Source organism: Hippocampus zosterae, chromosome 17 (assembly GCF_025434085.1).
Source record: "Hippocampus zosterae strain Florida chromosome 17, ASM2543408v3, whole genome shotgun sequence".
Lineage (NCBI taxonomy): Eukaryota > Metazoa > Chordata > Actinopteri > Syngnathiformes > Syngnathidae > Hippocampus > Hippocampus zosterae.
In genome coordinates, this window is record NC_067467.1 from 11,388,229 (window position 1) to 11,416,157 (window position 27,929).

The following is a 27,929-nucleotide window of genomic DNA, read 5'->3' on the forward strand; positions in this document are numbered from 1 at the left end:
GGACAACATTTTGCATGAATCATTTTGGACTTCCAAAGTACTCTTGTTAATATGATCAATTAGTGGTTCTGTTTCGTTATGCTAAAATATAAAATCAACATCGCATTCATCGAAATACTTCAGGCTTCAATTTAGAGTTTGCAGGGGAATCAGGTGACAATTTAAAGAATTCAGTCACTCTCTTGTTTTTGGGAAGTAAACCGTGTCTGACGTGAGGCAATGATGTCATCGTTATGGTCTGTTTTCCTGTCAGAGCAGAACAAACCCGGCTTCAAGTTGAGATGAGTTTCCAAAGAAGAACTGCTTATTGCGTGTTCTCCACAGATAATACGCAAAGCTGCAGTTTAATTGAATCCAGTACTCCGTCAAAGATGTCACCCTATCAGCGAGCAAGATTTAAATGGCTTGCGAAAACGCTTTCTCCACCTCTAATAGGAGAGGACAAGATGCGACGATCAGGTCACGGCGCATCTGCGACGCAGATTACCTTAAATTCTCACTCGCGCCGTTTGGCTGTTGAGACACGATTGGATCGGAATCAAAAGCTTGTCCCTTATCATGAGAAATCAATCAGATGGGGCCGGCCGAATAACAAGAGGATTCCATTCGGTTGTCAGTCACCGTTGCTCGCTCGGCGAAGGCGATTGGAAACCAAATGGAGATGAAATACTTTGCGGCGGCCTGCTGCCACGGAAGGCGGCGACTCGCCGAGTTGAAAAGTAAACACAGACCTGCTGCTCGTATTTTTGTCTTAGGGCGTCGAGTTGCTGCGAGAACTCCTTGGATTGATTCTCACGAAGGCACCTGGAGTGCTGCAGGTCCTCCTGCACCTTCTCCATCTGCAGCACAATATGACAAATATCACCAAAAAAAGCAGCAGTTTAATTAATCATGAAAGACTGAAAGCGCTCTCTATGTGGGTCATCATGTGTGAAATGAATAAATAAGAAATCCCCCGCCCCAACCCCCAAAAAATTCAAACAGAATGCTTTCAAATAATTTTTTTTTTTAAACAAGGACGGACCTAAACTTTTATTTTTTTGGCAATATGTTCTGCCGTGCTGGTGTCACGTTAGAAAGTAGCAAAGGGGGAAAGCAGGAGGATGACAGGGGTACTGTCCACCGTCCCACGGCTTTGATGTGGGCTGCGGATGAAGTCACATGAGTAGGGGGGGAGGGGATCGGGATGCCAGGGGCTCAATGGGGAGATGAGCAGCAGCAGCAGAGATGGAATGGAGATATAAAGGGGAGCGAGGATGGAGGAGGAAGACATCAAGAAAAGCATGCTCCCATCATCGAAATGAAAGACGATTTGTACCCAACCCCCCCCCCCCCCAAAAAAAAGCATATAATACAACTTTGACCTACTCGGCTAGGGACCCTAAATAGACAAGTGTGTGCTGTTCCAAATCATGTCTCATCATCTGCATATACCACAGGGGGACTCCAATTAAGCTGCAGGAGCATCTCAAGGATGATCAGTGGAAACACGATGCGACCTCAGCTCAAGCTGCAGCTTCGTGGCAAAGTCTGGGAATTTATTTTTCCTTTTCTTTTTGGGGGGGATCAATTTGAAGAAAAAAAAAAGCAATAGTTGGACAATTAAATCACATTGTTATTATGGGGTGTTGCATGTACATTCTGACAGGGAAAAATAAATGTATTCCATTTTGAAATGAGCCTAGAACATAAAATATGAAAAAAAGAGAAGCGGAGAGGACTGACCTAAGGAAAATCTAGATAGTCATTTGAAATATACAGGATGTAATTTTTAAAAAATATATATTTTAGTGTGACAGTCAACTTGGACTGGGAGTGGCAATACAAGGCTTGATACCTTGACATACTTGAAGATGACTGAATTGTCATGCGTAGTCGTTATACGTCACCGGCATCCAGAGATGAACAAAGATGCATCATTTGTAAGAATTGTTTGATCATTTTCCAAGCAATTAAATCTAATTGGATAATTTTACGAGGCACACCTGATGATCTCACAAATTTGGGAATCGCTGCTCTGCACTTCCTCCACCACCAAAGTTAAAAAAAAAGATTAAAGTTACAATAAAAAAAATATATTATATATATATATATATAGATATATTTTCCTCACACAAAAGCCTTAAAATGACCATCGTCATTGTGTGTGTGTGTGTGTTTTGGGGGGGGGGGGGGGGGGGCAAAAGAAAACCACCTGTAGCCAAACTGACTCCCTGAAGCGCTCTCGATCGGAGAAACTTCGCCTAAATAATGGCAGCCCACGCCGTTTGAAAGACTGACAACAAGGCACTCATTAGCGCCCGCATTTCTAAGTGCGACCCGTTCCCTCGGCCACACCCGATGGCCGGCCGTGAGAAAGTGGCGACTGTGCCTGCAGGACATTTGTAGCATTCGATGACTTTCAAAAGCATCAACCCGCAGAGTCATTATCATGTGATTATTGAGGTATGTGTTCATTATTGTGGTTACGCTCGTGTTGAATTGCAGTGCAGTTTCCCTAGAGGTGATTTGCTGCACTACGAGTTGCCAGTATCGGTAGCAATCAGCTCCATTTACAACCTCAGTTCTCACAATTTGTCTTGGCTGCTTCCAAAACTGCATGGGACACGTTGCATTGTCACTCGAATCTGCCCACGGCCAACGACAATCAGCCGCATCACTTTTCAACTGTATTCGGAACGGGAGTGACTCTTGAACTGGTCAGACTGCAAATCTGTCATAGGCATGTCGCCATCCTCTAATTGAGCGGGTCGAGCAAAACTTGATACTTCCGTTGCAATTTTTACACATTGCATAATAAACATTTTGAGTGAGCAGGATGCATTTTATCATCCGAAACAAGCACAAAGGCAAAACAACTATTTCATGATGTCATTAAGTCGATTAAAACCCGGCAGCGAGAAGACGCGAGAAAAGAATTCCAGAGCAGCCAGCGTGGCGCCTTCGCACATCTGCGGTCAGGCTGTGCTTGCGCCACGACAAAACAAAAATGTTTGCAAGTGTGTGCGTCCAAATTGTCTGGCTTAGAGCCTTTCAAAGCGCTCGCTCATTCCGGCGTAATCGCAACGGCGAGGTTTCCATGCGCGGGGATGCAACTGCATTCGGGGCGGGATGCGAGACCGAATGATGCCAGAGCACAGATGGAATAAGAAACAGGTGCTCTTTATGTGCCGCGCTTTTTATTTGACATAATGCGTCTGTCTGCGTGTGTGTGTCTAGCATGCGTGCCAGAGTCCGACCTGGAGTTTGAGTTGGGCCTCGGCCTTCTCGGAGCTAAGCTTGACCTGCCTCCTCAACTGCTCCAGCGCCATGTCGGCCTCTTGGAGGTGCACCCTGTGGCTCTCCCGGCTTCGATCCAGCTGGTTCTCCGTGTCTCTGTCAACAAAAGACAGACAAAAGCAAAATGCTATGAAGCTGTCCAAATTCTGGAAGAAATTTCGTAACTAGAAAATTTTGTAAGTCGAGACGCGTTTTCCATGTAAATACCCTAATTCCGACCCAACCCAAAATGCAGACATAAACGTTTTCTAAAGCAGAAACATGCATCAAAATATGTAACAAATACATGTTGCAATTAGATTATTGCGCAATAAATGAGCGGTGTGCAAAACGTAAAAAACAAAGAGAGTAAAGACTAAAAATGGTCGTTTAACTTTTAACTGCATCCTCATCATTTTTTGCCCTCTTTAGGCCATGTTCTCCCCCAGAAGTAGTTTTTGCCTGCCATTTTGTAAAGAACTGATCCAAGGACGTTTGCTTTTAACAATCCTTTGAAAATGTCCAAGGCAAACATCAGCATAGTGAGCGATTGCCCGACTGGTGAACACTTTTTCTGGGTGATTCACTTTTATGTAAAACGATCGGAACACCTCATGGCGAATGACGAGGATGCTGCATCGACACATATTTATTTATCTACACACACACAGACACGCACGATAGAGGTCCCTCTTAGCCAATGGGATGCCAGGATGATGCTCGGGAATAGCCAATGACAGAGCAGCTATCAGTATGTCGCATTCAGGAAACTCTGAGCTGCGAGTAGTGCCCCATTCTGTATTTTCACCTTTCGTATCTTGAAATTTATTTCGTAACAACAGGCAATATTTTCCTGTTGAGGCGTTTCGTAACTTGAAAATTTCGCATGAAGAGATGTTTGTAAGTTGTGGTACCACTATGTCCCAAAATACATCTAAAATGAACTCCAAAACCTCAGGTTTGATCTTAATTGACCAAAATGAAAAACGTAACTTTTTTCTTTTATATATACACCTTATCTATTGGTCAAATTAGTTTTGGAGTATATTCCGCCCTGTGTGCATGTATGTGTGCGTGTGTGTGTGTGCATACGTGCGCATCCGCATAGCACCGCTATTGCTGGCAAATGTCAGGTCATGGCGAGACGGCTGACAGGCAGGGTGAGAGCTGTCAGCAGTTTGCAACAAGCAATATGAGCGCGGCGAGGAGCCGTCAGGTGTTCAGGTGGGCTGCAAGGAGTGTGTGCCCGCACGCCACGGTGCAGGCACTGTACTCAAGGTGAAAGTGTTTTTTTTTTTTTTAAATTAAATAATCTTGGTCGGTGATCATGCAGTCAAGACAATTACATTTCCTAAAATCTAATACTGTGGAACCATCAGCGCTCGATTTGGGGACGCTTCGATTTCAATGTGGAACGATTCAATTCGGTTCCATTGAGCGGAAATTTGGCTCTGTTCAAGAGGGAAAGATGCAATGAGTTTCTTGTTGTCAGTTTACAAATTGTACATGTGAATGACTGGCCAATACCTCGCCAATAGAAAACGATTGGATACGTATCGCAATGTAATTGAAAGTGGAACGCACTCGATTTGGCTTGATTCGATACACTTTTAAACCCAAACTGATTTCCTGATTGAAATCCTTTTTTTTTTCATTACTCAGACATAATTCCTCACCACTCTTCACCTTCAACTGCGGGTGTTTTTCAAACACGTTTCGTAACTGTACGCTTCATTTGTTTCCGCGGCGACACCTGTGCAGTTGTTTCCATGCCTCTTGAATGTAAACACAGTTGTTATTAGATCGGGGTCACTTGAAAAGCGGCTGAATGAATTTCGGCACTCGATCAGAATGTGCAAAAATCAACCCTTATTTCCCTCCTAATGAAAATTCTGAATGTGAATGATTCACCCCCCGCGGTGAAAAAACAGAAGGGAGAGTCCATTTTTCAAGCTGGCGGATGTTACTTTAAGCCAATTACAACAAAAAAAAAAAACACAAAAGGGGCGAGGGAGCACTTAGATACTGTACCGCACATTAATTTATGTTTAACAGACTATCAAGTGTGTTCAGTTTATAGAGGAAGGAAAGCATAAAAAAGGAATGAGGGCAGAGGATTTAAAAAAGAATATGTAAGCTTTCGCGTCTCTTCATAGAGTTCTGTCTCTTTGTAATTGTGGTCTCTCTCATGTTGAACATCAAACGACAAAGACGCCCCCCACTCTTCCCTTTCCCAATTTTGCATACTTTGTAATTATTAACTCATTCGGCACCAGCCAATTCGAGACGAAGTATGAAAAGACGTCTTTGGGATTCAATGAGTTGATCATTAACGCAAAAGCTATCTCGCAGGTTCAAGCAGACACAAAGGATACGCGGAGAGATTACAGAACGTGACAAGGGGGACTAGAGAGATGCTTCGAAGAACTTTCGGTTCAGCCTGACAAAATCATCGTGGGAAACGAGTGGCAACGGCCTTCACTGACGAGCAAGCGTTTCCCGACTTGACCGACAAGTCCGCTTGCCGAATGACTGTGTTGGAGCTGGCTCAGCCCAGCCTTTACCTCCGAGGATACACGGAGAAAATTTGCCCAAAGCAAACTTTGAAACCGTGTGACACATTGAAACATATTATGCTCCAAAACTGGAGAGTCCGTGACCACATGGAAGCGACAGCTGTTCCTGGGAAAATAACTATATTCCTCTGGGACCATGTGTGTGTGTGTGTGTGTGTGTGCGTGTGTGGTCATAAGGGTGGTAGACAGCGTGTCACCGTCAATAACAGAGCAATGTGGACGCGATGAGAGGACACAGAAAAAGACTCGGTCGCGGAAGCCTGGCAGCGAGACACACGCACGGAGAGGAAGAGCCACGGTGCCAGCGCCACGGCGGGCCGCCGGCCTTGAAATGGATCCCTGGTCAAGAAAGTGGAAGGAGAGGAGGCTCAAATTAAAGATGTGCCTTCGCTAAAGAGGAAGTCTTCTCATCCTTAAATTCCAAAACGGGCCGGGGAAAGACGGAGGTGAAGGAAAAGCGTCCAAAGTGGCTGGCCAATTGCAGACAGTAAAGGACGCGGGGATGACACCGTTTTTGAAACTGAATGGTAACTCCGCGTAGGATGCGGATAAAGGGAGACGTGCTCTATATAAAGCAGCGCAAATTCTCCACCAAGGGTGAGAGGTGGCGTTTTCATCACGGTTGGTTGATTGATTTTTTTTTTTGCTAACCTTAAGTGAACCAATGACACTAAAATGTCACACTTGTAAAACTGCCGAGTTAAAAGTCAGCCATTTTCCAAAGAATGTTACATTCAATTGACTTAAACTGCCCAAAAGAGCGACCCGCTTCGGCACTTTAGCCCACCCAAAGTATTCAATCCAATCCACTAGATCAAAAATAATGAACCCAACCTTTGGTAAGAGTAACCCAAATTCCTGAAAATCCTCAGCTCCCCAGCAAATGGCTTACATCGGCCATTCCACCATACACTGGAAAAAACACAAGTTCTCTTTTTGAGGGACACTTAAGTTGGACTGACAAAAAAAATATCTAAATCGAAGTTTGTTATCTTGAAATTTTTAATTCACCTGACTTTTTCATTTCAATTCAATCATTGAGCTGAACTTAAACGACTGTACTAAAATACTGTAACTTGGAAGCAAACTGGAGTACCCGGAGAAAACCCACACAGACATGGGGAGAACCTGCAAACTCCACACAGGAAGCTCCAGAGCCAAAATCGAAACTCTTCACCTCTGTACTGAGAGGTCAACATGCTAACCAGTCGATCACTAGGCCTCCCAAGTTGGACAATTCAACTAAACAAATTTTGCTCATGAGAAAAAATGGCTTTCAAGCACCCCCCTAAAAAAAGTGTTTAGAGAACTAACTGTCCCTTGTATTGTCCCCCAACTTCAACAAAAACAAGTCATCAAATTGTTTTGTAACAAACAACTCGTTTGCTTTGTTGTACTAACCAAAATACCCGCCATTAGTGTCATTTATATGTTTAAGTAGTTGTTCCAACTTACTGTTTTAGCTCGCCACAATACCATTTTTTTTCTTTTGACTGTGTATTCTGCCAAAATCCGATGAAATCATACAAAGAATGAGATAAATGGGAGAAAAGAAGAAAAGATCCATCCAAATGGAGTTTGGTGTTGAATACGTTTATTTTGTGTAATTACGTGCCAAATTGCACGCTGTCTCAGTATGATGTAAGACCCTGTCATCTTGCCAATACGCTTGAACAGCCTCATCTTTATTGAAGTCAAGATGGCGCCCCACTAGGCAGCCGTCGGCAAGTGCTCTCTCATGAGCCTTGCTTTTTTGTTGTTTTTGTGTTTGTTTTGTCACTTTGTGTTTGTTGTTACGTCGTGTGGACCTGATGTGGACTTTTTTTCAGCATTTTTTGACCACGACATTCATCAAGGAGGAAACTCTGTGCTTGGTGGTTGCGTCTTCTCGGCAGCATGGGTATACCAGCACTGTTTTTGACTGGGAGGAATGTTGGCGCCATTTGACTGTCGTTGCTGGACAGTCCCGGGGCGCTTGTGTCATGCGCCTGTAATGGGCAGCATTTTTCACAGCCCCGCTTTGTTCAGCAGAGAGATCGGTGCTGTTGAACGGTCTGCGGCTGGATGGATGCAAGTCTTGAGGAGCCGACGACGAAAAGAAAGGAGCATTAGCGCGGAGCACCGATGCGGATTTGGAACTGGGCGTTGCGGCTTGGAGTTTGAAGCGGATTACGTGGGACAGGAGAAGTGAACTAATCTCTTTTCGTCAATGGACGCTACAGCTTTGTGTTTGCTTTCAAAACTTAGCTAGTAGCAGACGTGTGCACATTTTCAGCATGACGTCTCTGATCCACTGGTGAAAGGACACTTTGATACTCTCGGAGCTCTTTCATCTATAACGGCTTCAAACAACAAGGAGTATGCAAAAAAGTGGTGAAGATTGAATCACTGTCTGTGTCCTATGTGTTGTGTTAGTTTTGTTATTTTGACTTCAAAATGGCGCCGCGAGAGTGGCTGCCTTTTCAGCAGCTCCTATATTTTGTTGTTCTACTTCTTCCTTTTATAACTTTGCTGCTGTGAATTGGAAATTTCTTCATTGCGAGACTAATAAAGGTTTTCTTATCTTATCTGGCTTTGTCAAAACTGAACGGGATTTGTTGGAAACATGACTTGCATGGCAATGTTAACCCTTTCGGGGGACAGCAGTTACGACAGACGACATCTTTATATGTTATCAGGTTGCAGGGTGCATGAAAGGGTTCACTTACTTTTCGGAAGGCATAAATCCCCGTCCGTTCTTCCTGTCGTCACTTATACTAATTTGTGAGATAGAGTTTATGCATTTGAAGAAGCCTTCTTAAATACGAATGTCTTTGTTTTTCGAGTTGTATGAAAGCATTTGTGGGTGTGCGAGTGCGCGCGAATCTGTGTCTGAACTTATCCAAATGGAATGATAACGAAGCCACAGACACTTCAAAGGGGCCCTGGATTGAGAAGGGGGGGGGGGGGGGATGGGGAGTGGGAGCGCATGAAAAGAGAAAAAATACAAAACTGAAATATTCGGCGTCCCCTGTAGGAAAACCAATAAACCAGGCTTGGTTTTTCATCCACATCCCCAGAGAAGGAGAATAGAAGACTAATACGGAATAAGAGACAGACCAAAATAAGCGAGCACACAAGAAAAGTAAGAAGAAAATGATCAAGACAGAGCAAAGGACTGCTGTCATGAAGGAGAGAAGCATTCAAGCGGGACACGTGCTCATTGCAGAGCCATGTCGCTCAAATACACCTGCACAATGAGATGCAGTGAAATCCACTCAGAGTTAAGATGGGACTCTTTATTGTTTGGATACAAATAATGATTGGAGTGCCTCAAACAACCACATTCTGGTGAAATTCATTAATTATTATTATTATTATTATTTTGCTATGAATGAGCCATCAGTATGGCTCCCCAGAAAGTGAAAATTGTATGCTAATGTGATATGAACACTTTCAGGGACTGTAGTTACCACAATGGACAGCTTATCATATTATCAGTTTACAAGGTGAATGAAAGTGTTTAAAAGCCATTGAAAGTAGGGATGTGCGAGTACTGATGAAAGTTACCGCTATTGGCCGATACCGGGCTTATTTCGGGGGTACCGAGTACTCAACAAGACTGTTGATACCAGTCACCGATACCAGTCACTGGAACCCTCTCGTGGTTGTCAACTGTCAGGAAGCCAATGGCATGGGTAGCTGACAGAACGTTTTGCGAAATGAACCACATCTACGTCAATTCTCTCAAACGCCCATGAAGATGTATTCGCAGGATTATGTTATTGTTTGCATCGCATGAGGTGCTGCCCCTCCACCAGTGAGTGAAAATCAAGTTATTCATTTATTTTTGGTCACTTGAGTTGTAAAACCATGACTCATGAGGGGTGTTCACAGGCCCGTTTCCAAATGGATCTCAGAAGACAGCATTATTGGTCAGGGATTAAACGGCCACGCCAAAAACAATTTTCTATGAAATGGGCCATACGTTGGAATTGTAATAATTGTGCAGCTCAAGCAGCCTCATTTGTTGTTGTTGTTGTCGTCGTCAGCTTGTTGGTATTTGGAATGCATGTTTAAGGCACCTCCAAATGAGACCCTTGGGGAGCAGTTTCCATGGGAGAACAAATATTGAGCGAGGCTTTTCCAATATTCAAGTTCCATACCTCCACCGGTTCTTGCAGCTTAGCTCTAAGTGGAGCCTCCTAAACCTCCGCTGACTAGCCCTGGCCCACCATCATCATATTTACCTCTGTGCCTGCCTGCCTGCCCTTCCCTCCATCAGCATTGTCATTGGAGCAATGCTGGAGACCATAAAACTACTTCCAAAACATGCATTGGAGCTACACGCACACACACGCATATGCACGCGCAAATAGTAACATACTGCATGCGTGATATTCCTTAAAGAGGAGACAAGCACCGTGGCATGCATAACCAAGAAATTACTTAACAGTCAAATTGGCTATTGAGCAGTTCAAAGACTGAGGTCCATCCGGAGTCCAAACTGGAAAACATATTTTTTACCCATACAGCATGCTCATATGCAATAACAACAGGTTGTGCGCAGGTTTGGACAAAACGGTGGATGGGTTGAGGCGCAGGTGGCCCGGTGCTCCAGTAGTTCGCGCGTCAACCTCACAGTGCAGAGGTACCGGGTTCAATTCCAGCTATGTGGAGTTTGCATGTTTTCAAAGGATCTGCGTGGCTTTTCTCCGGGTACTCCAGTTTCCTCCCACATTCCAAAAACATGCATGGCAGGCTGATTGAACACTCAAAATTGTCCCTAGGTGTGAGTGTAAGCGCGAAAGGTTGCTTGTTTCTGTGTGCCCTGCGATTCTCTGGTTCAGGGTGTCCCCCGCCTACTGCCCGAAGACGGCTGGGATAGGCTCCAGCACCCACCGCGACCCTTGTGAGCATAAAGCGGATCGGAAAATAAATGGATGGATGGGTCAAAGCGCATATTCGACCAAAATAGAGCCACGCCTGCTCACAGCTGAATACCAAATTTCCCGTCATTCCCTTTAAATGAGCCAGACTCTTCATTTTAATCCTACAATTTAACGCAAACGCATTACAAATCAACAAACTGCATCTTTACATCATGTTGTTATGCCTTTGTTATATTGATTGATTAACCCTTTCAGGGACAGCGGTTACTACAGTGGACAGCTAATCATGTTACCAGGTTGCAGCGTGCTTGAAAATACAGATGCAGTGGCATTTTCTTAAATTCGGCAAATGTGATTGGCAACTTTTTAAGGCTCTGCACATTGCCTGTTGATGTGCTCATGGTTTTGGTTGCGCTAAAAAAACATCATACTAAGAGGTGTGAGTGGTTTGCCTCACTTACATTTTGTATATAAAGAAATGGGGCAGCCAAAATGTCTACAAGAGCCAATGCAAGCTATGACAAGCAAATGTTTGGCAAAACACTACATCAAAATAATACCGGAAAGGGGGCGGGGGGGTTCAGATCTAATGTTTATAGCACTCATCACAATGAAATTGGTTTGCAGTGCCTACTGTTGTTGCTATAGTAACATTCACCAAAAACTCAAATGCATGCAGCAGTGCTAATTTGCATGGCGGGATGAGGTGATGTCTTTTTTTGTTTTTTGTTTAATGCCAGAAGGAAAAGGTGTCAACAAGAAGACGTGAGGAAAGGAAAGCTGAGAAACAAAACAAATACACACAATACAAAGAATAATACGCAGCCCGTGTACGTCTCACACACACCCACCTTTCCTCGCTGGCACGCTGAGTAGCTCCGCTTATTTAATTGTATCTTGCGCCTTTCCATCATTGCACGCACGCACACACGCTGACATGCATGCGGTGTAGCTTGGACTTTGAAGCTCTCCTGGATCGCCTTAAAGGCCCCTCGCTGTTGCCGAGCAGACACATCAGACTGCTCAAAGAGTACGTGCGCGGCGGGGCCAAGTGCTGAATTCGACAGCGAGCCTGACGGGCCACTTTCTCGGCGCTTATCGGCCAAACGAGGCAGCGAATCGACTCCTCACTGATGCTAACGCCGAGCATCGTTAAGGTGCCGCTGGATGCGTCTGCTGAGTTTTGAAAGCTTTGTTGCCGGGCGGATTTTGACAAGCGCAAACAAAGTGGACAGAGGCATCAAATGCCCCTTTGAGATTTGTACACCGAATAAAAAAAAGTGAGTTTTCATGCTCATGAGCACTGTCACAGACACAAAGAGAAAGCAAATCAAAGTACATCCTACGACTCAACTCAATTGGGAACTGATTACATTTTAGGGAGGTCGGCGTCGATTCGCTCAGCGGACTTTACTGCATAAGCAAACAGCAGAAACATTTGGAGAAAGAACTGGGCTAAGACACAAAGCGCTTCCAGTCACTGATGAGCATCCAAGAAAGAAAATCAAGCCGGGCACAAACTAAATCTCTTTACTCTTCGGAGATACTATTGAGCCAAACAGTTTGAAATCTCTCTAGGGACCTGAAGGCACCATGACTGGACAGCGCACGGCTCGGAGCGGGCCTGAGGTTGTAGAATGCGGGGCTTAGTTGGAGATCGGCATTCTGCTTTTCGTTCCGCCAACAAATCTGTAATATGCTTGTGAACTTCTGTTCATGTTCCGCTTTATATCGAGAGTGCTCTCGGCTAAGTGGGCGATGTTGTGCTATTTGCAAAGCTAAATGGCAGCGAGAGGAAGAAAGAGAGCGACGCATAGAAGAACACGAAAACAAGGGTTTGCAACGTGTCGAATTGATACTTTCAGCATTACTCGTGAATGGCTCCACGTTTAGCAGACTCCCCTCCGACGCGATTTAGTCAATCTTGCGCAACAGAGTATGGTCGAAAAATTGCTAAGGAAGCAGAACTTGCGTCTAGTTTATATGATCTTTGTCTCATCATAATGTGAATTATTTTGTGTTGTCGTGTATGTTTCGCAATACACATTGAATTATTTCAATAAAGCATCCTTATTTTGGACGATTTAAGGCGGAACACGACTCTCAAAACCCGCAGTACACAAAAGACATCCTTGAAAGGCTCAGAGGGAATATAGCGCATGGGCTGCCGAGGTAACCTACCAATCCGAATTCTCCCCCCGATCAAAGAATGGATTCAGCACCAAAAATCCTAAAATAAATAAAATCAAAGGCTAAATTGTGATTGAAGTTTACATATCAAGCCAAACCTGATACTGTACTCTGCCAAATAGAGGCTCTCCTGTTATAGATGCTTGATTCCATTTAAAAGACATTTTTTTCCCTACAGAGAAGGAGCAGCAGCCTAACTGTGAAGCTTCACTTCATAGACAGCATCCCTCAAACAGAGTTATTGATTTAACTTCACTGCGAACCTTCACTGCAGCATCCTGCAAGGTATGATGACATATGTCCCGCTACAAGTTTTGAAGTACGACGACCACGTTTTAACCCAGGGGTGCCTAAACTTTTTGGACCGAAGATCGATTTTTCAATCAACCAACCAATCTCTCGCGATCGACCCGTTACTGCGCACGCGCATACACACGCACGCCATGATGAGCAACAGCCTGACACGGAGGCATGTGACGCACGTTTGCAGCCCGTTAGCTCACACGTACCGTCTTAGAGTGCTTCACTGTAAAACACAGGTGTCAAAGTCAAGACCCGGGGAGCAGATCTGGTCCGCCACATCATTTTATGTGGCCCGCAAAAGCAATTCTAGCATGTCAACTTCCATGATGCTTGCTAAAGTCTGAACCAAAATTTCAGATTGTCATATGTAATCCACAATAACAGTCATTATTCTTAACTTCTGTTTTCAAAACTTGAAAATCTATCATTTTTTTGTGCGCTGTTTGTCATATGTGGAGGTGTGATGAAACGTTTATATGGTTTCCCAAAATTCATAACGGCCCTCCAAGGGAAACCGTAAGCACAATGTGGCCCGCGACAAAAATGAGTTTGACACCCCTGCTCTAAAATATATAATACAATACAATACATGCCGATTTATATAGCGCTTTGGCCACCAGGAGGCAGTATAATAATTATTATAATTATAATGACAAAAGATATTGCGCAACAGCTCTGCTCACAAGCTACAATCGGAGACTGCTGAGCGCTAACAACTTCCGGTGACGCAGGTCACGCGCCACCGTAGGTTAAAGATTTACCTGCTTTATATATATATATATTTTCATACTTTTTGTGAAAATGAGACTGATAAGATGATTAGGGTGCAGTGTTGTACATTAACACCCAAAAATATATTACAAACATGCACAAGACACACTAATGATTGTTTTTTTTCTCCTCTACACCCCTTGCGATCGACTTGGGACCAGTTCGCGATCTATCGGTCGATCGCGATCAACGTAATGGGCACCCCTGCTTTAACCCTTTCAGGGACAGCGGTTACTACAGTGGACAGCTTATCATGTTATGCATAAAAGGGTGAAGTGGGATATCCATACACCCGAATTTTATTTCTGCGTACCTGAGTGCATCCTCGAGTTTGGTCATCTGCTTCTTGGCCTGTGTCCTCTCTTTCTCCGCCTCATTTTGCAGTGCCAGCACCTGAGAAGAGAGCAAAAGTCAAGAGGAAGGAACCGCGCGTGACCTTGCGCGCATCGTCGTGTGCCATCAAACGTTGCCCATCAGGGCCTCTGACTGTGCAACTATATGGCCGCCACATGGAGGCCTTTTTCATGTCCACGTGGTATTGCTCCTCTGACCGCTGTGGAAATACACGACAGACTGCGCAGAGGTTGTTAGCATGTGGCCTTGACTATATTGGGGAAAAAAAATCATCAATAAGACATGACTGGCTTTCATCTCCAGAACGTTCATTTAAGTTCCGCTTGAATTAAGTGTGCGGGGGTCTGCTAAGTTCTTGCAGGTGTATCGGCCAATGGGAGGGTTGCCACACGCACGCACAAACACACACACACTGTACTTTGAAGATGACCCAGGTGCAGTCCAGTCTTTAAACCTGATCTTAAGCGAAAAAGTCTGGTCCAGCTCAGCTCATTAACAAAGGCCACTTTATGAGTGCTTTGAAGAGCGTTTCGTTATGTTAGGAACAGTGCAGCCTGCGATGAGGTGCAACAGGCCAAAATGACATTTCCCCACGCAAACCATCTTCGTTATGACAATATAAAAATGGAAGAAATTTCCCATTCACGGAAGGCCTCATGTGTGCATTCAAGGCAGTACTTGTGTGTAATTGGACGCACTAGCGCTGTCATGTTGTGTTTCTCCAATATTTGTTTTGCTCTCAATACAGTTGAGTTGTGAGTTGAATTGAAACACACACACACACAAAAAGAGGAAAATGTGACTCCAGACTTTACTCTCCAATAATTGTTTTTTTTCCCCCAGGTTTGTTAAAGTCGGAGTTGGCTGGATGAGTTTTCATACATGGTGGCACAACGCACCTTTTTGTCAAGGAGGATCTGTAGTTCTTCTTTTTCCTTCTGGAACTTCAAAACCTGATCCTGGAGGGAGGCATGGAAGAGTGTGACACATAATCAATCCCAAATGTACTTGTGTGTTGCTTCTCCTTACCCTAACTTGTGTCTGTCGCTGATGTTCACTGACCAGTAGCTGCTGTTTGAGCTGAGCAATAGTTTTCTCAAAATCCTCCATCACCTCGGAGGCCTGCAGGAGAGAAAACAATTTGAGCATGCTCACACCTGAACATATCCATTTTTATTTCATTTCATTGAGGAAATGTGGGTGGGGTCCTAACTCAGCTATTGCTGCCGGAATTTAATGGCACAAATGATGTAATTGTTGCGGCGCTACCTTAGCTACAGACAGCGCGTGCTCCTGATGTAAATGGTTAAGGTCTGCCTCGTGTTTGGCTTGGAACTTCTGCAAGGTCTCCTCAAACAAAATGCGCTGCTCATCCTTCTCTGTCTGAAGGACCGCCAATCTGGAAAGTGGGGTTGCATGCGCAGAAGGAAAGCTTAGGGATGCTAATAATGCATGTCATTTCATATCAATGAAAATCACGGACGTGCTGGGACCAACATTCAGCCCTGGAATAGACAAAAGCACCGTCTTAAGCTGTATTGTATTGTATTCCTCTGGCATAGCTCCATCTAGTGGGTGCATAATGAAACCGCAGGCACTATTTAACTTCTATGCGCCTTATACTGCGGTGCACCTTCTATATGAAAACCGTTTTAAAATAGGCCATTCAGTGAAGGTGCGAGTCATACTCAGATGTGCCCCTTATATATATATATATATATATATATATATATATATATGTATGTATGTATGTACACACATATACATACAAACACATGACGCCCCTGATTAAGGGTCTTCAATGAAACTAATGCTGATATTTTGGGCAAGTTGGAGGAAGCCAGAAAAAACACCACAGGAGGGCCGAGTACCAAGATTGAAACCTAGGACTCAACTGTGAGGTGAACCCGCTAACCACTGTTTGTTGCCTCTCTGGTTATTGTTATTTTATTTTATTTTATTTTTTTGGGGGAGGGGGGGTTGTTTTTCAATTCAACCTCTTTTTACACACATATCATATAATGGTAATTGAAATCCTTCCATGTCATTTTACGCAAACTATTTTATGGCCAACATCTCCAGACCTTCTGTTGGCCTCCTGCAGTTCAGCACTGGCGGCCGCAAGGTGGATCTCCAGCTCAGCCTTCTCCTGCATTGCCTTCTGAAGCGACGCTTTGCTCTTCTCCACTTGGGCACACTGCTCTTTCACTTGCCGTTCCAGCTCACGCACCATTTGCACCTACAGGCCACACACATGTCGAGGAAAGTTTCGTAACGCGCGCAAGATCCATTTGATGTATATTCGAGAAAGTCTGTCAGCTCATGCTCGCTTGCTGTTTAAGAGCAAGTCTGAACTTGTGGCGAGGTCGACTTCAAATAAACTCCTCATGCACTGATTTTCTTCCAAGATATGTGAGTCATCAAAAGCAAAAAACATCTTCACTACACAAACTGTGCCAAAGGTCGAGGCAGTACTGCAGCAGGCAGCATGGGAAAGATCTTATCGTGTGAAAGTGTCTCAGAAGACCCCCCCCACCCCTCCCACTGTAAAAGAAAAAGAGAAAACTCAACTACAGCAGTTTGTGAAGTATCGTGGCTTTGCGCTTTGGAACCATGACTTCAAGTTATACTTATACCATCATTTAAAATAGCGGCCTTCCTCGGTTGGGGGTGGGACTATTTGTTGTTATTTTCGGGACTAGTTGTGGGGCCACAGTTGATGACATCAATCAACACTGCATCAGTGAAATACATGAAATCTTGTGTTTCCATCCACACTTGACTTTTAAACAAAATTTTCTGAAGACTTTTATAGGTAGTTTAAACCTTTCAGGGACAGCGGTTACTACAGTACACTTTATATGTTAACAGGTTGCAGAGTGCACAAAAGGTTTAAGAACATCTCATGAAAACAAAACTTTCTGTATTAAGTCATATTTTTTGAGATTTCTTTTTTAATTTACTACAGCAGTCACATAACACCCACTCATAAATTGCAAAGGTTTTGCACCTACATAAATATTGTGTTTATTTCAATAGCTCGTTTCAAAAAGATGGCACATACATTGGAAGATGGCAGAAAAGTTCATTTCTTTCACGAACAGACTCATTTACTCATTCACTCCCAAAGACGTTTTTAAACGTCTTTTGTTACTTGGTCCAGAATTGGCAGGTACCGAAGGAGTTAAACACATACATAAATCAGGAGGAAATTTTCTGCAATTTTTCAATGACATTAATAAAGGAATTTTTAAAACTTAAGAGATTCACCTTCTGAATTGGGGTAGCGGTGTCTGGACCTCCATCTTTTGTGTAAGCTGTGCAGCGTGCTAAGAAAAGTGACAAGAAAGGGGCCTGTGTAGTGTTGCAACATGCTGACACTTTTGGCAGGAGATGAGAAGAAGCACCTGCCCCAGCTCAGGCTGCCTGCTCCACCTGGACACTCTCAATGGGAGCAAAATTACATCCCTTAATAAGGTGTTCCCCATGTGAATTACTAGGTGCAAACTACAGGCTCCCTAAGCCACGCTACGACTCCTTCTTCCAAAGTGAAGCCTTTGAAGATCCCAAAGAAAGAAAAATAATGTCATATGAGGAAAATGACCTACGGCAAATTGATGATAGCCAGCGTCAGTCTTCTGAGAGGCTTTGGCCGGTGTGTACTGTAGATTGATGTAGGTTGTATTTAAAAGTAAGTGATAAGGGATTCAAGCATTTTTAAAGACTATATATTGCTTTTTTTTCCAGCAATTGTTTTTGAATGGATTTTTACTTTTACCGACCAATTAATTTGCTAGGTTTTTTTTTCATACAACGAGATAAGGACATTCAAATACTCCCATCCAAAAACAATCCAAAGTAAAAAAACAAACAAAAAATAACAGCAACAACAAAAACTAGCCAAAAACCATTTTTTCTTACTTCTCTCTGTTGTAAAGTTAAACAAATACCTTTGGACCAAGAATTCTCTTATAGTCTCTCCAGACCGAATGCTGTTTAGCTGGCTAACTGCTATTCGCAGTGAGCTAGCTCTAATGAAGGAATCCAAACAAAGATTGTCTCTCTCCTATGAATCACAAGTTTTCTACCAATGACACCTTATTTTATTTCTGAAAGTTTTGTATAACCAAGTTTCCTTATTCGGTCGACAAAACGGATGACGTCTTGACAGCACATTATTCAGACACTGCGTATGCAAGATTACCAAAAGACACACCTAAGACGATAACGGCTGCGCTTTCATTTCCAAGCACCTCCTCAGTCACTGTGTCTGCAGTGCTGTGTGGAACGATTACATTGAAATGCCTATCAGTATGAACTCGTGTGTCCATAATCAGAAGCGGTACGGGTGGTGTCAAACTCCAAAACAGTACAGTAGCCTGCATCATTCTACTGCATGTTGGTGTCCGCTTACTCAAAAGCCTTTGTGGACAACATTCATACATCAAACAGACATCCGCATGTCGGAGTAGGACTTTGCACTGTTATTTGGCCAAAATGCCAAATCCAGTCCAAGAGGTTCTATGAGATAAAGTTCACTTTGAACATCTTACACGAGGCGCGTTTGTGCGTGTAGCCGAACAGCTAATATATCACGACAGAGGACTCTTTTCATCCTCAGAGGCCTTGTCTGTCCTTAATTATTAAAAGAGGAGCCCTACCAGTGGCCCCACACTGTCCGCTGTTTGATGCCTTTCAAATGTGAGCTTGCTGACAGATGGCCGCAGCAATATGCGCATATACGTGAGCCACGACAGAATGACGACACTGACAACAATGCTATTTGTGGCTCACTGTTGTGATTAGCCACATTAAAAAGTGCTGCACATGATCCGGCTTGCTTTAAACCACCATTTTAAACACGTTCAACGCGATAAATGACAGCGAGACTTTGCGAAAGGGTGCGCATGAATAAGGGCCAGAGATATGAAGTTTCACTCTTGCCTAGATGATGCAGTTTATTGGATCACTGATAGGCACGAACACATTTTAGATACAGTGGGAACGGTTTGTGTTAATGAACTCTGCCAAATTTCAATGAGCAAAATAATAATAATCGCCAACTACGTAAAATGAGGCTTCAAAGTGTCATCTGCGCTGAATTGTGAATGAAGCATCAGTTCCATGATCTGGAAAACTTCATCTAGCATCGTTGCTATGCCGACACATCTTACTCTGGTGGCTGGACTATATCCCAACAGGTCAACACTGTGACAATAGGGCACTTCAAAACCAGCCAGAAGCCCCGGTTCACATGCTTGGCTCTCACATCCCACTATGAAATTGTTGGCTTGACATTTCTCTTCCACCTTTTCTCTGTGACCTGCGCACACTGACGGCAGACAACAAGGCACTCTTAAGTAGAGGTGTCAAATTATCGCGTTCTCTCTACCTCTCTACCTATCCCTTGACCTCGGTTGTGGTCGTTGGGGCGCCCGTGAAGACCCTTCCACCGTTTCTTTCCAACCGTCTGTTTTCTGCCTCTCTCTGGGACTTTGCGAAATCCAGGTTGGTCCACTCTCTGATGTTGTCCTCCCACCTCTTTTTCTGCCTTCCTCGTTTGCGAGATCCTTGTACCGTTCCTTATAGCACCGTCTTTGCAAGGCCTGATGATCTCGTAACATGGCCGTACCACCGTAACTTCCGTCTTTTTACGATGGTGAGGAGGTTGTCGTGGTGCCTGATAGCTTGTTGTATCCTATTTTGAACTTCCTCGTTTGTTACATGATCGGTGTAAGGGATGTTTAATATCTTCCTGTAGCATCTCATCTCCATTGCAAGGATCTTTCTTTGGAGATCTGCTGTTAGTGTCCAGGTTTCACATGCATATAGGAAGATTGACATGACAAGGGAGCGTAGAAGATGGATCTTTGAGCGCAGAGCTATGTTCTTATCTTTCCAGATGGTTTGGAGTTTTGCTATTGCTGTTGATGTTTGAGCAATTCTTGCCAGCATCTCTGGCCTCGAGCCCTCGTCTGAGATAATAGAGCCCAAGTATTTGAATGACTGCACAGTTTCTAGTTTTTTCCCACTGACTTGGATATCAAGATTGATGCCTTGATTGTTGTTGGTCATCAGCTTTGTTTTTTCGGCAGAATTTCGCTGCCCTATGAGGCAGCTGCTTCGTCCAGGTGTTCTACTAGTCGCTGTAACTCTCGTTAATTGCGGATAATTAATTGCAGTCATATTTAGCGCGTTATGTTTTTTTAATCGCATTCATCTAAATTTTAATCTATAACTTTATTGTTTCTGTAGGTGGGCTGCCTTTTTTATAATATCCCTTTTTATGTGTTGGCTTCCTGTGTTCAGGTTGTTGAGAGTGAGGAAACAATGGTCAGTCACAACCTGAAGTGGACATTGATTGGTTGACATTATGTTTGGGCTTGTTTAGCATATGCTGATTGGCTCCCATCGCAGTTGGGCAAGCCAAGTAAACAGCGGTGAAGAGAGGAGAGTTGAAAATGGAGGAGCATGTGAGATTTCGGAGTGTTGTGCCGAATTTGTAAGAAGGAGTTTGCTTACCACCGAAGCAGCTCAAGTTTAGCCTACCACATCAATGCAAAGCACCCAGTCGCGAGTGCAGCCACAGCTAACATTAGCACTGAAAGCGAGCCATAGCAAAGGCAAACTAAACTCGAACATAACACCGCGCGTACGAGGCGAAGTCAAGCATAGCTGCTGTGTCCTCTGTAGCCTCTAGAAGTGATTTACAGTATGTTTATTTCAACACTATTTTGTAATGATGAACAGTGTTATTTCTGAAGTGCTAATTTACAGCACTGTGATTTAAGGGTGTTTTATTTATTTTTTATTATCCGAAGCAAGTTCAGAGAGATGAGATTAAAATATGGATGAATTAGATCAATTAATTACATATAATTAATTAATCTAACTTTTTTTAATCTCTTGACAGCACTACTCTGAAGTGCCCACTAAATAGCTAATTGGGTATCACGCACAGCTGATACAGCTGATGAGGGTGCTTAAATTCTTATTTAGTGAGGCGCAGATGACTCATGCCGGATGGCCAAGTGGGTTTCCGGACCTTGTTTTAGCCAAAAATCAGGAAACCTAAATCGGTGTCAAACATTTATACCTCCCCAATGGAGCACTAAATAGTTCTCAGTCTGTTCTTTTACAGCAATTACCTCCCAACATGTATTTTAAAACTCATCACCGAATTTACTTTATAGGGTCTTTTAAGAACGTTAGCATGTCACATAAGACACTCCCTATACGGTTCATAAAAGATTTCAAGGTACTGCCAGCTTGAGCCTGTTCAAAAGAATTTACTTAACATACCTTCCTACGGGAAAAATGCATTTTGAAATTGAAACAACACAGAAGTCAACTGGCAGAATGCAACAGATTGTTTTTGACTCCACAAATAGAAACCTGTCATGTTACTGTCTGCATTGTTCTGGAATGGCGAAAAATAACATCCGCTCACACAAAGCATTTTAATACTGTAAGCTTCTTACGATGTGATTGCACAATGGCAAGACGCTTCTTTATCACCTTTGCAACCATGTAAAGCAGAAACTGTTGTTAGCAGTGTCGCCAATTAGACGTCAAGTATTGTGTGGAACGCACGCGGCGGCTTTAAGCAATGTAAGCTTGCTGACGCTTGAGAAGTGTCGGCATCTAAAGGCACACACGCACGCGATCTTGTACTCACAGTGGATTGCGAGCGAGTGTTATATTCGGCCTCCATCTTAGCCAGCCTCATCTTGGTGCTCTCCAGCAGTTCCTGGATGTTGTCGGTGTGCTGCTTCTGCAACTCAAATTTCTCCTTCTCCACATCGGCCACTGCCGCAAGCAGCTGGTTGTTGGTGGTGGGGGTGGGGCAACATCACAACAAGCACACGTTGAATTATTCTATTTGTTGTATGACACCACACACAATAACACTGCACGCAAAAAGTTTGAGATATGAGGCTTCGACTAAAAACGGAATATCAACTTGCAGTGATGTTCATCATGAGTCTTATGCAATTGCACACTTTTTTTTTTGCCTTTGGCTGAAGCAGAACATACAAGCGCCTAAACTTCACCTTCTTCTCCCACTCATTTTTCAAGCAGTCGACGCTCTGATCCGTCATCTTCTTCAGCTCAGCAATCTGCTTGTCTTTGCTCTCGCAGATGACCTGGGATTCTTTCAGTACACTTTGAACTGCGGGCGAGCGCACAGCCGGGGTGGGGAAAAAAAACACAAAAAGTGGTCAGGATGAGCCTCAGGGTATGCAAGAGATGGACACACATAAACACAATGTCCTCCTATATGCCCGCTAAAGCAGTGGTGAATCGAGGTCAATAACTGGCTGGTGGTGCTTTTCTTTGCATTCCAACAGAGGCTTGAAGGGACTTCAGTAAAGAAAAAGTGAGCAATTTGACGCCAAGCATGAAAACATACTCCAGGATTACATTTCGGATTGAGCATCACAGCTGGACAACATCAACGTGCACCAGCGCATCTTAAGGAATCGTATCATTTTCACCTTGAGTGTTCTCCGACATTGCCATAAACATCCTTGCGGTTAACCCCGCTATCCTGTGATGCTCCCCGCCCCACCCGCCCGTCACCTTTCCACTCCAGTTTGTGGATCATCTCCTCAGATTCCTTCTGCTGGGCCCGATAACGACTCTTCAGCTCGTCAATCTCCACATTCCTTTGGTGCAGGATCTAAGCAGGTGGAAAATATTCAGTGCAAATGATGCCATCAATCATTCTTAAACAACAGGGACAAATGTTAATCTATACCATATGGCCAAAAGCATTAGGACAGAGCTGCAGCGGAGGAGAGTCATTCAGAGATGATAAAGAATATATGCCTGCAAGCATAATTGTCTTGCTTTAGACGAATATGCGGCATTTTTATGATTTTTTTAAGGCAGCTGTGCACCAAAGCCAATCAAAGATGCCCGTATGGGCCTTAGTGTATGTCCTAGGCAATAGCCACGCTTGCATGGGAACGGTTTTACCGCAAATCAAGGAAGGATTAAGATTCAGGAGGCGCTCAGGGGATTTGATTGCTGTCTGTATGATGTTCCATATGCATGGTAATTCCTGTGGATGCTGCATGTAAATGAGGGAAATGGCCCCTGAACACAGCACCTGTGCTGAGGTGTGACATGCTAACTGCCTGTACATGATGTTGCCATCTGGGTACAATTAGTCAATTAGACCAGGGGCCCCCAACCTTTCTTGCCCCACGGACCGGTTTATGTCTGACAATATTTTCAGGGACCGGCATTTAAGATGTGGCGGATTAATACAACAACATAATATGGTATGAGCTGCATGAAAACTGTGGTGTTTTCAAGGAGCGTCTAATCTGGCCGCAACACTAATTGCTATGGTAATGTTTAGTGCCTTCAAAATACGATACAACGCAAATTCAAAGTGCATGAAAATGACGACTCACCACAGCCCGAGCTTGATTTTATGCAACTAGACGGTCCCATCCCGGGGTAATAGGAGACAATGACACCTCAAGTATGTGGTTTATGTCCAGTCTACTTCGTAATTTTGTTTTAGTCGCCGTTGCAGAAATCCCCCACCTCACACAGGTCGGATGTCGGAAATAGCAACAGTGCTACTGTGGCGATCTCAGAGTATTCAGCCATAACTTTAATCCAGTTTTCTCGAACGTACTTTTAAGGCCGCCGTCATTTGCGATCTCCAGCAGTTTTTTAAACTCATTTTGCGACCTCCAATGTTTTGTTTTTAGCGTAATCGGTCACGTGACGGAGAAGCGTGGTTTGACGTGAGTCAAGCGTGACACAGACGGATGTAACGGAGAATCCGATAATTTTTCAAAATATAACATCTTTCGTATTCTGAAATAAATAAAACGGAATTAAGGCAAGTTCTTTCTGTACGGCCCGGCACCAAATGCCCTGTGGACCGGTACCGGTCCGCGGACCGGGGGTTGGGGACCCCTGAATTAGACCACGGGGGGTTGGTTTCTTCTCAGTTTAAAAAAGAAAAACGGAAATTTTGACAAAATTTGATTAGACCACAGAAGATCTTTAGGGCTATAATGGCAGAAAATGTGCTTCCCCCCCCTTTTTTTTAACAAAGCCAGTGACACTGTATTATTGTTTTTGTTTTTGAAACCATCATTGTGTTCTACAGCAGCACACTTAGCAGCTAATCCGGTCGTTCTTGGAGTAAAATGGGCATGTGTGATGAAAGGAAAAGCAAAGCTCATAACACATTTAGGATTTTTTTTCCCCTAGCATCCGACGGAAAATGTTTTTTTGGGGGGTGGGGGGGTTGTTTTTTTTTTGTAGGCGACCATCAAGAAGCGTGATGACACAGTGACAAGGCCAGAGAGAGGACACAGGTGGTGGCAAATGACGGCTTTTATGGTGGCAATTTTGGGCTTGTTATTGCTTTTCATACTCCAGCCTTGGTCCAGTCTGGACATAGTTGGAGCTAGCACTCATCTTGCATAGAGCGGAAATGAGAAAAAGTCCTTGATCCAAAATCCCGGAAACAGAATTTATGTTTCGGGTAAAACTGCACATATAGAGTTCAGTACTATGACTATGACAGGATAACCGTGCCGTTCGTTCCAAACAACCAAATGCTCTTATATACACTCTTCATTTGAATCACGAGTGTTATTGCGTTGAATCGGAATCGTAACATTTGCAACATTTTTGCTCATTTTCTGGCACATTACGGACCAAACTAGGAACTGTATCTTAACGAATTTAGATTTGTGAAATTCCTGCACTGCCAATTTGAAATAATGGCATGTTTTGGAGTTTAGTGAATAAATAAAATAATCAGCACATGCTTGCATGCGGTACTTTTAGTCATGAGCAGTACACAAAAAGAGTACCTTAAGGTAGCCCTTAAGGTAGTGCACCACAGTCTGGCTTCTTTTCATTCCTAAACAAGGAGGGGGACAATGTCCAGCCCTTCATCGGCCCATACATTATTGAAATGGCGCTAATTAAAATGAAACCTTCCATAAGGCTCGTCAAAGCGTGCGCCCCTAAATCGTTTCTCTTTGAAGCCATTAGATTGAATACAGAGTCAGATTCAGAGGAAATGAAATTGGACATAACTCACCATCTGCGTTTAATTAAAGAGCGGGAGGGAGAAGCGAGCTGTCATTGCGTCTCATCAAGCGCAAAGCAATGGGCATCTTAAAGCTGGGAGAGATCGCCCCCCCCCCCCCCCACCACCTTTTTTTCTTTTCTGTTTTATTAAAAGCTTCTGTCGCAGCAAAGGAAAGTCATGCCGTGGACGTGACAGATACCAGGTGCTTGTTCTGCAGCCTATCTGATGGGCGCCCGGTGTGAAGTAAACCATCTCCAACGCTTTGAAGAGAAGATTGTTTGCAGAATGGAAGGAGGGTGAGAGGGGCAAAAGGAGCGAATCCGTTCCTTTTCATTAGCCACCAAGTGGAGATAAGAGGCCATCAGAGGCAAGAGCACCAAGTTGAAGTAGACGTCAAGAGTACTCAAGCTGGCCCGTTGGTGCACCATCATAAAATTAGGCCAACCATTGAAATCCCCTCTTGACTGGTACTCATAAGAGGGAGCACATAACTCCTACTCCGGCATCCCTTCACTTGCTCCTAATACATTTTCGAGTTCTTTTTAAGATCCTATTATTTGTTTTCAAAACTTTAAGTGGCCTCGCGCCACCTTACCTCTCTGAGATCATACACTCCTACATACCTGCCCAGCGTCTCAGGTCTGCAGACCAGACATTATTAAAAGTACCAAGAACAAAGCAGAGGCTCAGAGGGGTTCGAGCCTTTTACGTTGCTGGTCTTTGGAATGACCTCCCACTGAAGCAAGCGCCCTCCCCGCCCATCTTTAAAACTCGTCTCAAAAGTCATTTGTATTCTTTGGCATTTGACTCAGTATGACTCTGACTTGATCTTAGTCACCACCGTTTGGTGTTTTCTACTGTCTTTGTTATTTTTGTTGTTGTATATATGACATTTGCTCCATGTACAGCACTTTGGAGACAGCGATGGTCGTTTTAAAGTGCTCTATAAATACAGTTGAGAAAAAGATCAGAGGTTCGAGCTTATTTCAGTGAGTCCTATGGCAACATTTTAAGAAATGCACTGTACCGATGAGGATTACTTGTTTTGTAATTTAATTTGCATTGAAGCCACCTGGGTGTGCCTGTTGCGTGCTCTTCTTGCGTATTTAAACAAAAGCACGTCACAGCCTTGTTATTAAGAAAGCTGGCAACTGTTTACGGTTGTGAAAGAAAATGCATTCTCCGGTCTCTCCTTTAATGTGGCTTTCTCACTTTGTCAACATCTGCGTCATGTCGCTGCTGCATTTTCACTTTCTCCTCCTGATGCTTGCACTCCAACACTTTCACTCTCATGTCAACCTGCAAACAAAAAAAAAAACAAAAAAAGTGAAACTACGGCATTTTTTGTTTTGATGTTATGACTTCAAGATGGCGTCATGAGAGTGGCTGCCTTTACAGCAGCTCCAATACTTTTCCTTCTAGTTTCTTCCTTTCGTAACATTGCTGGTGTAAATCTGGAATTTCTCCATTGTGAGACGATTAAAGGTTTTTCTTATTCTTTTTTTTGTACAAGTTGCTTAGCAAAAGAATCGAAGTTTGTTAAGCAGCCAAATTTTCTACGAATATTTTCATATCATAAAAACACATTGACAATGATAAGATGATGAAAGAAGTCACATATTTCCCGAGCAATTATGAAATGGAACAGAGTAACATGCAAAGCGTGGACAGGGACCTCATTGTCACGGCATGGAAAAGCCACTGGAGGCTCCAATCAGATATATTTTCACAGTTCAAATGTGTAGGCATAAAAATATGCTAGACTAAGCAGACTAAGTAGAAATGCCATTTGATTGACAGCTGACAGTTGAATGGGGCGTGGTTTCAGCAGACTCAGCAGATACGCCTACTACGTTCGAGAGCGGCAAGAACAGATTTATTTTTTTTCCCGTCAATTTGATTACTGTATTTGGTGATTTTTTTTTTTAATCTTTCAAATTTGATCCTTAATCTTTCAAACTTGACTTTTTGTCGCGGGCCACATTACAATTACCGTTTCCCTTCAGAGGGCCATGATTACTGAAACTATACAAAGAAGTCAAGAATAATGTTTTATTAAACTATTGTTTCAGTAACTGTAATGAGTGATTTGGTAACAAGAAAATGTTTACAATATGTCACCGATTTGTTACGGATGAAAAATTTAAATTGTGGTACACATTTTAGCAAGTATCATGGAAGTTGTCATCGTTGATTTGCTTTCACAGGCCACTTAAAATGATATGGCGGGCCACATCTGGCCCCCAGGCCTTAAGTTTGACACATGTGCCCGAGTCTCTTGTCTAGGGTGTATCAAGTTTGGAAAAGGTCTTACAAGTTTCATCACATTGACAAGAACTGAGCATAACAGGCTCCTCGAAGTGATCAAATACAATGCATTTGACTTATTGAAGCAGCATATGGTTCAAAGTTATTCTTCTACACGTTCCCAAGGACTGTAAATGTAACCGTAAAATAATTGCTTGTTTGTTGGGCTCTTCCTCAATTCCCACGTTATTTCAAGAAGCTTTAATGAGCGCCAAGTGCTAA

At 43.5% G+C, this 27,929-nt stretch overlaps 1 protein-coding gene across 6 annotated transcripts in view; it reads right to left on the reverse strand.

The window, feature by feature from the left end:
• The window catches only part of cep112 (centrosomal protein 112), a 114,978-nt gene that overhangs the window by 66,552 nt on the left and 20,497 nt on the right, over positions 1–27,929 (reverse strand). For all 6 annotated transcript variants that reach the window (XR_007959550.1, XM_052049517.1, XM_052049515.1 and 3 more), the window contains 11 exons: positions 26,613–26,699; positions 22,907–23,006; positions 22,378–22,496; positions 22,002–22,145; positions 16,408–16,562; positions 15,593–15,722; positions 15,353–15,445; positions 15,223–15,282; positions 14,283–14,362; positions 3,240–3,375; positions 732–839 (listed from right to left, as the gene is read on the reverse strand). Coding sequence is in view for 5 of the 6 variants with exons in the window: in XM_052049517.1 (XP_051905477.1) it covers positions 732–839; positions 3,240–3,375; positions 14,283–14,362; positions 15,223–15,282; positions 15,353–15,445; positions 15,593–15,722; positions 16,408–16,562; positions 22,002–22,145; positions 22,378–22,496; positions 22,907–23,006; positions 26,613–26,699 (1,212 nt within the window). In the remaining variant the exon portion in view is untranslated. The remainder of the gene's footprint in view (positions 1–731; positions 840–3,239; positions 3,376–14,282; positions 14,363–15,222; positions 15,283–15,352; positions 15,446–15,592; positions 15,723–16,407; positions 16,563–22,001; positions 22,146–22,377; positions 22,497–22,906; positions 23,007–26,612; positions 26,700–27,929) is intronic.